This window comes from Ceratotherium simum, chromosome 37 (assembly GCF_057802395.1).
Source record: "Ceratotherium simum simum isolate JZ-2026a chromosome 37, ASM5780239v1, whole genome shotgun sequence".
Classification (NCBI taxonomy): Eukaryota; Metazoa; Chordata; class Mammalia; order Perissodactyla; family Rhinocerotidae; genus Ceratotherium; species Ceratotherium simum.
In genome coordinates, this window is record NC_141936.1 from 2,570,919 (window position 1) to 2,584,612 (window position 13,694).

The 13,694-nt window shown below is 49.3% G+C and overlaps 1 protein-coding gene across 3 annotated transcripts in view; it reads left to right on the forward strand.

The window, feature by feature from the left end:
* NDUFA10 (NADH:ubiquinone oxidoreductase subunit A10) overlaps positions 1-13,694 on the forward strand; it is a 66,927-nt gene that overhangs the window by 17,759 nt on the left and 35,474 nt on the right. For all 3 annotated transcript variants that reach the window (XM_087424597.1, XM_004427735.3, XM_087424598.1), the window contains exons 7-8: positions 5,536-5,590; positions 8,855-8,940. In XM_087424597.1, the coding sequence (XP_087280723.1) occupies positions 5,536-5,590; positions 8,855-8,940 (141 nt within the window). The remainder of the gene's footprint in view (positions 1-5,535; positions 5,591-8,854; positions 8,941-13,694) is intronic.

A 13,694-nucleotide genomic window follows, 5' to 3' on the forward strand; every position in this document is an offset into this window, starting at 1 on the left:
TTGCACATCCTACTAGTTGCCGTATGTGGGACGCCGCCTCAGCATGGCCGGACAAGCGGTACGTCGGTGCTCGCCCGGAATCCGAACCCGGGCCACCAGTAGCGGAGCGCTTTGCACTTAACCGCTAAGCCACGGGGCCAGCCCCTCTAACTCTGTTTTTTACCTAACTAACTTTATAGCCAGGTGCAGGCTGCACAGAGTTTTGAAAGTTGTTGCTTGGTGGTGACCAACACAGTGGTTCCTAAGGATAGGTTTTCACTAGGACTTGGTCATGGACCCAGCATTGCTGGGTGCTGCCGTGGACACTCAGTTGCCGGCTCCAGTTCAGTCTGCTGAGTGTGATGAGTGTCACCATAGCCTCAGAAATGCTGTCAGCCTTTGAGGTGATTTCCCAGACTTGAAAACAGCAGCTCTGTTTCCAGAGTGTCGTTACCCACTCATCATTCCTCAGAAATCACACAGGTCAGGGTAAGTTTCCTACGTCACTGCAGAAACCCCAACTTGGCATTCGGAGTCTTTGTTAGGAGGCACTGAGAATGTGAGATGTTAGGTTCTTGTGGTTACCATGGGCCCTTCATGGCCTGGGCTAATTCCTAGTATTATGGTGCCGCTTTCTCTCACAAGAAGCAGAGAACACACTTTGGAGGAAAAAGCTCCCTTGATGTCTTCCTAGGTTGATTTGAATTTGGATGTTTTTCAAGTGTAAAGGGCTTTTGTCATCATTGCTCAAGAGCTTTAGTCTTACTACACATGGATGAGATGGGCCTCTTTTTTGGCAGTGTAAACCTTACTGAATTTCCAGGTTTGTGTCTTTCTTTCTTTGTCTCCAGCTTCAGACACCCAGAAGGGAAAGTGCACATCAGAGCCCTGACCAGAATGTTTGTTATGTCTGTAGAGCTGCCGCCGTTAACAGGGCGTCAAGTCATGCTTCATGTCTGTTGTGGCTGTAGAGCTGACACGGTTAGCAGGGCATTGAGTCATGCTTCATGTCTGTTATGTCTGTAGAGCTGCCACCGTTAGCAGGGCGTCAAGTCACGCTTCATGTCAGTTGTGGCTGTAGAACTGACATGGTTAGTGGGGCATCGAGTCATACTTTGTGTCTGTTGTGTCTGTAGAGCTGCCACCGTTAGCAGGGCATTGAGTCATGCTTCATGTCTGTTGTGTCTGTAGAGCGGACACGGTTAGCAGGGCATTGAGTCACGCCTCGTGTCTGCTGTGTCTGTAGAGCTGACACCGTTAGTGGGGTGTCAAGTCACGCTTCATGTCTGTTGTATATGAAGAGCTGGCACGGTTAGCGGGGCATCGAGTCACACTTCATGTCTGTAGAGCTGACACGATTAGCGGGGCATCAAGTCATGCTTCGTGTGTCTTGTGTCTATAGAGCTGACACGGTTAGCAGGGCGTCGAGTCACGCTTCATGTCTGTTGTGTCTGTAGAGCTGACACGGTTAGCGGGGTGTCGAGTCACGCTTTGTGTCTGTTGTGTTTGTAGAGCTGACACCATTAGTGGGGTGTCAAGTCACGCTTCATGTCTGTCGTGTATGTAGAGCTGGCACGGTTAGCGAGGCGTCGAGTCACACTTCATGTCTGTCGTATATGTAGAGCTGGCACGGTTAGCGAGGCGTCCAGTCACACTTCAGCCTTGTAAGTGGCATCGTTGTCCTCTTGTTTGCGTGTTTATTCTGGCACTGGCGTTTGCCGCCAGTTCTCGCCACCTCTGGCCCGAGCTCTATGCTTTCATTTTGGTAATCGTCGCTTGTCCACTCCACTGGGCAAGCCAAGATGACGTAAAAGAGAGGGCTTTTTTGTTGTTGATGTTTTGTGTTTGTAGCACATGATAGTAACCACAGAATAGGTTTATTTTAACTTGTCTACCTGAAAAGAGGGAGCCTTCACCCAGTTTACGATTGTGTTACAAACTGTACCATGCACTCCTGCAGACACTGCACACGTGCTGGGAACTGTTGTACTGTATCCTCTGTCAGGGACATGTGGTGGAGCTCTGCCTGCAGTGGTTTGTGTTATAAGAACTATATGTAGGCATACATATGAGTATGTGTGTGTGCGCTTAATTTTATTTTTCCAAATGAATATCATATTATAGTATAGATTTTATTTCATTGCAGCTCCTGCCCCTTCTGCCCCGTAGATTTGTTAAGCCTTGTGAGTTTGTTTCTCACCACTTCATCTTGCTGTGATTTCAACTCTTGTCTTTTGAACAGATAGAGTCTGTTCATCGTTAAAGTGAATTCTGTCCAGCAGCTCAAGCTGTATGGATTAATGGGAGCCACTTAAAATACAAGTCGTTTGTCACGTTTAGAAGAACAAATATGTGAAGTATTCTGTGCAATGTGCATTATTTTAAGCATTGAATTATAGACCACGATTGTACTGCAGCTTGGTGATGTACTTGCATCTTGAGGTTTTATCTTGGGAATTCACTATGAAATTTCACTAAAAATACCAGACTTTACATAAATTTCCAGAAACCTATCGCAAATAGATTATAATCTAAAGTTTATAAGTCTTTGTGTTTAGAATTCAGAACGTATTTTCCCACAGGAACAATTTTGGGTTTCCTGGACTTATTTAAACTGTCATTTAGTTAAATACTGTTTATTTACAAAGAACAACCTTAGAAGATAAAATTGTTAGACTGTTAGTAATTAAACAATAAAATCAAAATTGAATAAGAGAAATATTTTTCAGCTTGAGTGTCAGTGTTTGAAGTGACCAAGTAAAGGTCAGAGCACCTTTACTTGACGGGGTTGATGGCTGCTGTGGGAGAAGTTCTCAAGGTCTCGTCTTCGTTTGCGTTGGTCCCTCCCTTGTTAGCTCTTCTCACTAGCGTATTGAGACATGTGGATGCTTCACTGTCTCTGTATATGTTGTGCAAGAATGCGTAAAGAACATTTCAGCCTTTTCCTAAATAGTCGTGTTGTGACATTTTAAGAGGCACAACCAACTAATGTAGCACAGGAATGTGTATTTTCTGACTTTTTTATCTCTGACCAAAATCCTAGGAGTGTATGTTATGTATCCTCGTTACCTTGCTTACAAATGTATCATAAATAAGTATGAGCTAGAGCTTGGTTTAACAAAGATTAGTCCATTCACTTGTTAACAAATATTTGTTCAGCTCCGTGAGTGTTACTGTCAGTGTCAGTGTTCGCTGGAGACACAGTGGTTGCTCAGACAGGATACGGTAGGCCTGTCTGAGAAGACACTTTTATGCTGAGATTTCACAGATGGGAAGGGAGCACTATGTGACCAACCTGCGACTGAGCGTACTTTGTAAATATCCATTCTTTAATCTTGTTCTCAGGCGGCTGAGGGGCTGGGGGAGCCCATGGAGGGGAATCTGTGGCTTCAGGAAGCAGCGGGCGTGGGGCTCCCTGTGGCCTCCCTGTGTCTGTGGGAACAGGATGCTGTTGCAGTGGGAATTGAGTTGGCTCCTTGGGCCTTTGAAGATATCTCCACATTGCTGAGACCCACACGGTCGCTGTCTTCATTTTAGCCTCCCTTCACAAATCATGGGAAGGAGAGGCAGGGGTGACCCAGCACAGGAGGATGAGTTTGCCCTCTTTTATTTGTCGGTGTGTTGTTACTGAGGCATTTGGCATGATGCTGTGCCCGTCATAGGCACCCAGAATGTAAATGTCTGTTGAATCGAATCACATGGAACATGGAAATGTTAGGCCATAAAATTGGTTCTGTAGGTTGTTTTCAGTAGATGGTCTGGGGTCTCGAATTTCTGGAGGCTGAGAAGCCCTGTCTTTGTCATCTTGTTCGCCCCACATGGGGCCTGCCGCCTGACAGGGGCTTAGTGAATGTCTGCTCAGTTATGTGTGTTGCAAGTCTCTGTCCTGTATTTTCCTGGTCTCTCATGCTCACTCTGTGACAGATACGTCAAGGGTGACCCTTCATATTGTTGCATGAGAAGAAATAATGTTGTCTCAGTGCTGCCCTGTTCCCTTGATCATCCCGGAGTGTTTGCAGCTTTTGTCTCCTACACACTTTAGTTTAGTTTTGGCTTGCGTGACTTGCAGGGGGATATTATTCCCCTTTGTCACCGTGTACCTGACTTTTCATAGTAACTGTGTTGTTCCAGGCAGTTGAGGAGGAAACGCAGTAAGTCCTATACTTAGGGTGACCTTGTACTTCTCAGCCTCAGTGGCAAATGCAGTGAGTTTATTCTCCTAACTTTATGGACTCATCATTTGTCATGTTTATAGTTTCTGACCATTTCTGTTCATCTTTATAGGGATCCAAGAAAGGCAGTGGGCTAGTCGCGGTTAGAAACTGTTATCTAGTTGGATAACTTTCTTTGGATTATATAATACAGGCTTATATATAATTATAGTGCCTAGAAACTTTTTTCTTACTCTTTGGAATTAATATGAGCCAGTAATAATGATACTTAATACAGGTACCTTATCTATACTAACTCAGTTAATTAAACTAGTGGCCCATTGAAGGTCATTAGCAGAGTTGGTGACGTTTGATACCGTTATAGTAGGTTGTATCTGGATTTCTGAGTATAGGTGTAAATTCTTGGGGGAGTAGATTTACATCCCATCCAGAGGAGGGTGCTCTGGTATAAAGATGCCTAAATGAGGAAATGTCCCTCATTTATGCCAAGCAGATGATCATGGGAAGCAGTAATCCATCCTTGACATTTCACTGTCCCCTTGCTGGAAGGGGCCTCAAATGATTCTGCAGTGATGGGCTCTCCCGTGTTCTCCTGGTCTGAGTGGCCTCTCTGGCCTCTCTGGCTGGGGTTGTGACCTCCAGTTTCCCTCTGGTTGGTCTGGAGGTGGTGACAGAGGCAGCCTCCTTCATTTGCCAGGTACAGACTTACTAGCCTGCTGGTCTTCAGGCATCTCCTGGCTGGGCAACCTGGTCTTTGAATGACAATAAACATGGTGAGGAAATGGGCAAAAGTGCTGGAAATGGCAATCTGCTGTTCCCTTCTTGCTGGGACCCAGTTGTGTCCAGACTCAGGACCGAGGACTAAGGGAATTGAGTTACTGCTATCCTGCTGCATAGTTTGGTTGAAACAGGTTATTTTGAGGGTTTCATTAGCAGCTCAGGTAATGTGTGTGTGTCCCCCACGTCCCCCACCATTTGGCTGCTCTCTGTGCCTACGTAATGGCCCTGGGCTCCTCTGTGCTCTTCTGTAATGAGTGCTGCAGCTGGAGGTGGTCTGTGTGGCAGTGGAAGTGAGCCGTGTGCCCTGTCCTTGGTAGACACTGGTCTCTCCTGCCCGTGGGGTGGGGGCAGTGAAGTAGAGAGAAGGGACGCCAGGAAACAGACCTGCTGTGTCCATCCAGCCACGAGCACATTTCTGTTCCTAACTCGTCCTCCTTAACAGTCAAGCCATGTGAGCCAGAACATGCCCAGCACAATTCCCAGTTGAGAGAAGGTGACTCACGTTTTAATATCTGTAGGGAGACTTTAATATTGTATATTCATTTTGTACATTAAGGCAAGCTTGGGAAATTTACATTGAATTTCATCTTGCTTTTTCTTACAGTGAGAAATGTGAGGTTTTACAATATAGTGCAAGGGAAGCTCAAGATGCAGAAAAGGTAAGAAAATGGCTGAAAAGTTTATAATTATTAAATTTGATTCATGTGTAGGGTTCTTGCAAATCAGATAATTGGTTCAGCTCCCACTGGTCTTAGAAATGTCTGTGTTTTATAATCTAACAGTTCCAGGCCAGCCCCTCTAACTCTCCTGGTCAGGAGGTTTTGATTTTTTTCTAAATAATTCAGTTTCTAGGATCTTAAAATTACAGAATGGTGAAGATACGAAGAAGCTTGGGTTCTCTGCTCCAACATTTTTATTAACCAGAGGGTAAAATTGAAAGTTGGATTAGTTAAGGGGAAAGGTTTAGTAATATAAAGATATCAGCTTTCCCCAAATTAGTAGGTGCGTTTTGTGAAATTCCAGTCAATCTTAGTGCGATTAATGAGTAATAGCCAAAAAATTTTGAGAAAGAATAATGCAGGAACATTCATGCCCTCCCAAATACAAAAACATATTACGAAAGTATGGTAGTGAAAGCACTGTGGTATTAACACAACAATTAATAAATAGCTTAATGCAACAGAACAGAGTTAAGACTTAATAGGTGCGTGTGCTCACGCACGTGTGTGTGGGTGTGTGTGACTTTAGTTTGGTAAGGTCAGTACTTTAAAGGACAATAGAAAATGAAGTAGAGGAAAATGGATTATTTCTTAAATGGTATTGAGACAATTTTTTTACCATCCAGTTGGTAAAAAAAAGTCCCATATTTTATATTATATATTAAGCATAAATTACTAAAAAATAAAACCTAGGGTATAAAAATTCTTGAAGAGCATACAGGTGTTATGATCTAGGCTTGAGCTGTAGGTGGTGATATTATAACAGAGAAAGCATTGCAGAGTCCACAGCTTTAGTAAAAGCACATCTCAGTTGCCCCGTGGCACTGAGAGAACGGGGAGGAAGTTACAGGACCAGCTGTTTACAAAGAGAATAGCATTCTCCTCTAAGACAAAGGACTGTCGAGTCCCAGCTCTAGGAGCAGGGTAAGAATTCTTTTTAGACTTGGTTTGTTCTCTTTCGACTGGTTAAATTACAATCATTTCCTTCCCAGCCTTCTGTTTCTATGATGTCGATTTGTTTTTAGATTATTTTTATACCTTTGACAGCCTGTTTAGATGGCACCTTTCTGAGAAGAATAATACATTTTATCTCTGAGACTGTGTCTTTTGAATTCATAATTCAATGTACTCCCCTGTGACCTGAGTGCTGGGCGAGGCGCCCACATGGAGGACCAGCGGCACCCCGTGACCCCCGAGTGCTGGGCGAGGCGCCCACATGGAGGACCAGCAGCACCCCATGACCCCCGAGTGCTGGGCGAGGCGCCCACATGGAGGACCAGCAGCACCCCGTGACCCCCGAGTGCTGGGCGAGGCGTGCACATTGAGGACCAGCGGCACCCCCTGACCCCCGAGTGCTGGGCGAGGCGCCCACATGGAGGACCAGCGGCACCCCGTGACCCCCGAGTGCTGGGTGAGGCGTGCACATTGAGCACCAGCGGCACCCCGTGACCCGCGAGTGCTGGGCGAGGTGCCCACATTGAGTACCAGCAGCACCCCATGACCCTCGAGTGCTGGGCAAGGCAGCACCCCACGACCCCTGAGAGCTGGGCGAGGCGCCCACATGGAGGACCAGCGGCACCCCATGACCCCCAAGTGCTGGGTGAGGCGTGCACATTGAGGACCAGCGGCACCCCGTGACCCCCGAGTGCTGGGCGAGGTGCCCACATTGAGTACCAGCAGCACCCCATGACCCTCGAGTGCTGGGCAAGGCAGCACCCCACGACCCCTGAGAGCTGGGCGAGGCGCCCACATGGAGGACCAGCGGCACCCCATGACCCCCGAGTGCTGGGCGAGGCGCCCACGTGGAGGACCAGCGGCACCCCGTGACCCTCGAGTGCTGGGCAAGGCAGCACCCCATGACCCCCGAGTGCTGGGTGAGGCACCCACATGGAGGACCAGCGGCACCCCATGACCCTCGAGTGCTGGGCAAGGTAGCACCCCATGACCCCCGAGTGCTGGGCGAGGCACCCACATGGAGGACCAGCGGCACCCCATGACCCCCGAGTGCTGGGCGAGGCGCCCACGTGGAGGACCAGCGGCACCCCGTGACCCCCGAGTGCTGGGCAAGGCAGCACCCCATGACCCCCGAGTGCTGGGCGAGGCACCCAGATGGAGGACCAGCGGCACCCCGTGACCCCCGAGTGCTGGGCGAGGCGCCCACGTGGAGGACCAGCGGCGCCCCGTGACCCCCGAGTGCTGGGCGAGGCGCCCACGTGGAGGACCAGCGGCGCCCCGTGACCCCCGAGTGCTGGGCGAGGCGCCCACGTGGAGGACCAGCGGCGCCCCGTGACCCCCGAGTGCTGGGCGAGGCGCCCACGTGGAGGACCAGCGGCACCCCGTGACCCCCGAGTGCTGGGCGAGGCGCCCACGTGGAGGACCAGCGGCACCCCGTGACCCCCGAGTGCTGGGCGAGGCGCCCACGTGGAGGACCAGCGGCGGCCCGTGGCCCCCGAGTGCTGGGCGAGGCGCCCACATGGAGGACCAGCGGCACCCCGTGACCCCCGAGTGCTGGGCGAGGCGCCCACATGGAGGACCAGCGGCGGCCCGTGACCCCCGAGTGCTGGGCGAGGCGCCCACATGGAGGACCAGCGGCACCCCATGACCCCCGAGTGCTGGGCGAGGCGCCCACGTGGAGGACCAGCGGCGGCCCGTGACCCCCGAGTGCTGGGCGAGGCGCCCACGTGGAGGACCAGCGGCACCCCGTGACCCCCGAGTGCTGGGCGAGGCACCCACGTGGAGGACCAGCGGCACCCCGTGACCCCCGAGTGCTGGGCGAGGCGCCCACATGGAGGACCAGCGGCGCCCCGTGACCCCCGAGTGCTGGGCGAGGCGCCCACGTGGAGGACCAGCGGCGCCCCGTGACTCCCGAGTGCTGGGCGAGGCGCCCACATGGAGGACCAGCGGCACTCCATGACCCCCGAGTGCTGGGCGAGGCGCCCACATGGAGGACCAGCGGCACCCCATGACCCCCGAGTGCTGGGTGAGGCACCCACATTTAGGGATCATCACTCAGTCCCACTGTTTCAGTGAAGGCCATCTGTCCGACTTCTTTTTTTTTTTGACTTTCATAGTATGATTCTTCCTGCCAGATATTTGTAGCTTTAATGTATTAAAAAGTTTTATCTCATTTAAATTTCTAAGCTGGTTACAGCATTAGAAAATTTGCTGGGACTCTGTGTTACAGTCGGCATTCTCTCTGTCTAGGTGGTAGAGGATATTGAATACCTCAAGTATGAGAAGGGGCCATGGCTTGACCAGGATGACCGGACTTTTTACCACCTGCGAAGGCTGTGAGTCCGTGACCTTGGGAGCTGCGGGCAGGGGCCGGGGCTGATGTTCTGAGTGCAGTACGATTGGTCCACTTGCCTGCTGTAGGAACTTAGAGGATTTTGAAGTAATTATGTTTCAAGTTAGGTGTTAACAGTGCTGATACTTAGGAGTATTTCCTTTTTCCTTCCAAGCAGGCTCTTGCATTCTGTGGTCTGACAATGAATTAATTGATTGCCATTATTAATTCAACAAATATTTTGTTTCACCATGTGCCAGGCACTGTTCTAGATTTAGGGGATATGGTATCCAATAAAACTCCTGCTCTCATCAAAGATACATTTTATGGGGGAGATAGATAGTGCCCAAATCAATTGGACTGTGTTGGGGGCTAAAGGCCATGAAGAATGGTAACCCTGAGTAACAGAACAGTGAGTCGCTGGGGTGTGAGTGACAGAGGGCACTGTTGGGGAAAGAAGGAGGTAGGGCTGTCTTCTGAAGAGGCCCAAATTGACTCGAGTTCTGGGCCCTGTGGTGTCTGGGGGTGAGCAGGGGCAGAGAGGCCTGCAGGTGGAAAGGCTCTGAGGCAGGAGTACAGTGGGAGGGTGTGCCCAGCAGCCAAGCCAGTGTGGCCGGAGCAAGGGAGAGTGGAGGAGGGGAGACCATGGTGGAAGGGGGGTAGGTCATGGAGGGGAGGCCCTGGTGGAAGAGGGATAGGTCATGGAGGGGGAGGCCACGGTGGAAGGGGTGTAGGTCATGGAGGGAAGACCATGGCGGAAGTTGGGGGGTAGGTTGTGCGCCTTTGGTGCTATGGTAAGGACTTAGGACTTGTTTCTGAACAAGACAAGAAGCTGTTTTGGGTTTGAGCAGAGGAGGGATATGATGTGACACATTTTAGAAGATCATTCTGGGTAATGTGAGTATTGCTTGGTATCTTCTAAATAGAAAATAATAGCCATACAAATCTTCTGAGTAGAAAAAAAAATGCTATCTCCATCCTTACCGCTCTCTGGAAATGGCTCTTGTCAAGGAAGTGACCTTTTTACTCAGTCTGTTGGTGACTACCCAGCCCTATGGCTGCAAATACCATAGATGCCCACCTTAGGTCACAGCCCAGACCTTTCCCCTGAGTGCCAGACAGGCGTCCCCACTGGCTGGCTGGCCTCTTGCAGTGTCTCAGCACATGGCCTTCTACAGGTGACACTCAGATGTGCTCAGGGCTCCTCTTCCATCCTTGCCCTGCTGTGCCCTTCCCTCTGCCTGGAAGCTGCCCCTGCCAGCTCTTCAGGTGATCTCATGTGCATCTGTCCCTCCTCCTCAGACAGGCCCTCCTCCTGCTCTGTCAGCTTCTCCCCTCACTGTGCTTGTGTTCCTGGTGGAGTGTCCTACACCTTCCTGTGTGGGTTGGAGCCTTGGTGACCCTCCTTTGTGGGGTTGCTGTGGATCTCCACTGTCTAGAGTTCTCAGGGACCTCAGTGAATCTGCTAGGTTCCAGACACAGCCCTTTCTGTCCCCACTGCACAGTCTACCCAGCTTCCCTTGGTACTCAGGATCAATCACGCTAGCTCAGGACAGCCACCTCTGCCTCCTCTTTCAGCTGATGGAATGACTTGAGGAGCCCCAAAGACCAGGTGTGATATTGACTTCTCATTTAAGAAGGCTGCTACTGCATGATCTGGTGGAGGTGTTTCTCCCCTGGACACCTTGTCCTCAGCCCAGCCCAAGATGGTAGGGAGATGGTGCTAAATCCTGCTGCCAGTTTAGCTTGTAAGACAGCACCCCAGCTCTCTTACAGACACACAGCAAAGTGCTTTCTCCAGTCGGTGCCTTGATAGCCTCCAAGAGGCCATTCCACTGTTCTGTCAGGCCAGCTGCGTCCTGGCAATGGGCGATCAGTCAGGATGGTGAATGTCATGCACATGGAGCCGTTGTCACACTTCCTTTGCCATGAAATGAGTTCCTCAGTCAGGACCACATCATGTGGATGACCATGTGTCTGAGTGTCTTGGGACTGCTATAACAAATGACCGTCCCCCGAGGGGCTTAAAACAATAGAAGTTGATTGTCTCTTGGTTCTGGAGGCCAAAAGTCCAAAATCAGAGCGTCGATAGGGCTGCGCTCCCTCTGAAGGCTCTAGGAAGAATCCTTCCTTGCCTCTTCCAGCTTCTGGTGGTTGCTGACAATCCCTGGCATTTCTTGGCATGTGACTACACCACTCCCATCTCTGCCTCTGTCTTCACTTGGCGTTCTTCCCTGTGTGTCTGGGTCTCTGTCTGAATTTCTTTCTTGTAAGGATACCAGTCATGGGATTAATCTACTATGATCACATTTTAACTTACGTCTGCAAAGACCCTGTTTCCAAATAAGGTCACATTCACAGGTTCCAGGTAGACATGAATTTTGGGGAGACACTATTCAACCAGTATACCATGTGTTTTGGGGGTCCCTAAGCCCACTCCCACACTTGGGTATTCTCTAGAAGGACTCAGGAAACTCAGCATATAGTTGTACTCATGGCTAAAATATATTATAGTGAATTAGTGAGGATACACAGCTGGATCAATAAGGAAAAAGACACAGCAAAGTCTGGAGTAATCTATGCACAGGCTTCCAAGGCTCCCTCTCTCCTGTGAGAGAAACACTGAGTGAGCTACTTTGTCCAGCATGAAGAATGCAGTAACAAATGGTCAGTATTTCCGCCCAGCCAGCCCATTAGACACTCAGTGCCCAGAGTTTTTGCTGGGGGCTGGTCATGTTGGCACCCTCTGCTTTAGCAACTGCTCAAATCCAGACTCCCAGAAAGAAGACAGGTGTTCACCAGAAATCGCAGTGTACCCTGGTACGCAGGGTTCAGTGTCCCAGCCTTAACGGCATAGGGGACGTGTTAGAAACTGTTCCCAGATGCCAGCCAAGGCAGACAGCAGTCTCAGGCCTGCTCTGTTGATGGCAGTGGAAAAGGCATTCTGTGGGTACAAGAGCTGTGATTCTGGGAGAAATGTTTCAGGCAGGGAAGGTAAATCTGAACACAGGAAATGCAATTTTCCTGTGAGGATAGATGGCTGCCCCTCCATGATGGAAGGGACCCCGCATAATGATCCCTCATTGTGCCCCCAGGGGCAGGCCATGCTGGAGGCTCTGCTGTTGGCACACTGGGCACACATAGTGGCGGACCCAGATCAGTTTTGGGCAGCACAGGTCTGGGCGTTGAGCCCATATATAGACTCCATTCTGCCTTGGTGACCACTCTGTCCATCAGCCCGTTTGGTAAGCACTGGCAGAGCTGGGCCGGAAGTGCTGGACCTTCCACTGCGCAGCGGACACTGTGCTAGGTTGCAGTTTTCCTCTGAATAACTAATGCACTTGTTTTTCTAGACTTGGCTGCACCTAATATGAGCATATATAGAAAAATTGACTCCATCAGTTTTCCATACCCTTCGCTTGAAAGTGAATATTTTTTCATTTTGAACCTGTTGATTTAGTTGTTAAAACTAAGACTTAAATTTTATTCATTTTTAACAGTTTTTGTTTTGTGTTTTAAGATGGAAGAAATAGCAGCATGTTTTATACTGATGGGAAAGATCTTGGGGGGGTGCGGATTGATGCAGAGACAAAGGCAAGTTCCTGGAGGAGGGTTGTGAGTTGCTGTGAGCGGTTATGGGCTGGTGCGGTGATGGACAGTCCCTGCTTCTTAGAGGGAGGTGAGGAATGGGTGGGGTTAGGTAACCAGGTATGTGCCGTGGGCATGTGGAAGTTCTCTTCTGGTTGCTTCTGTCTTCTTAGTGAAATGGGAACCAGGTCATCAGTGGGAGTGGCAGTGGGGCTGGGAGGGGTGTGTTGGAGGTTTCAGGAGGAGGATGGCAAAATGCTGTCCAGGCGAGCAGGAGAAGACTGGACAGGGCAAGGGGCTGTGGATGGCTGCACGGGAGGACCCGGTTGTGAGTGTAAGGTGCAGGTAAGGTGTCCCTCCAGCTGCCTTCGGCTGCGAGAGTGCTGTCAGGAAGAGGCAGAGCTTTGATTTTAACAACCTCGAGGTTTTGCCAAGTGAGTATTGAGAGTGCAGGAGAGCTGAGAATGAGTCTAATGATGAAAAATCTAATCTGGGTAGGGAGTGGGGAGGAACACTGAAAAGGCGATAGGGTCAAGTGGATTAGCAGGCAGAGTCATACCCACTCATAAGAGAAAGTTGGGAAACAAAATCCAAAATCAAATCAGATCGCCTGTGATTCTGCCGCAGTAGCCAGTATTAAGTTTAATGCAGGTTCTTCCAATCTTTTTTAAATGTGTGTGTTCATATATTTCTTAATAACAATTATCTTGCATATATCTTTGTATTCTGTTTTTTAATATCATGAGCATGTCCATCTTTTATTAAATATTTAAGAATTTGGTGTTTTAATGGCTACTCATGTACGCTGTTTGAATCCGTTGATTGAAGTGTGATTCAGGGTCAGCAGACCGTGGCCCGTGGGCCAAATTCAGCCCTCAGGTGCTAAGAGTAGTTCTTACATTTTTAAAGAATTGTGAGAAATAAAAGGTATATGTGACAGAAACCACATGTAGCCTTTGAAAGCTAAAATATTTACTGTCTTGTTCTTTACAGAAAAAATTTGTCGACCCCTGAGGTGCAGCATAATCCATTTACCGTTTCTTTAGTATCGCTCATTTGGGTTATTTCAATTTCTTCATATTCATATTCTGCATATTCTTAATAATGAGCATATTGTACACAGTTTTGTTCCATTTTAGGTTACTCTCTTAAAGTATAAAAGTGGAGTTA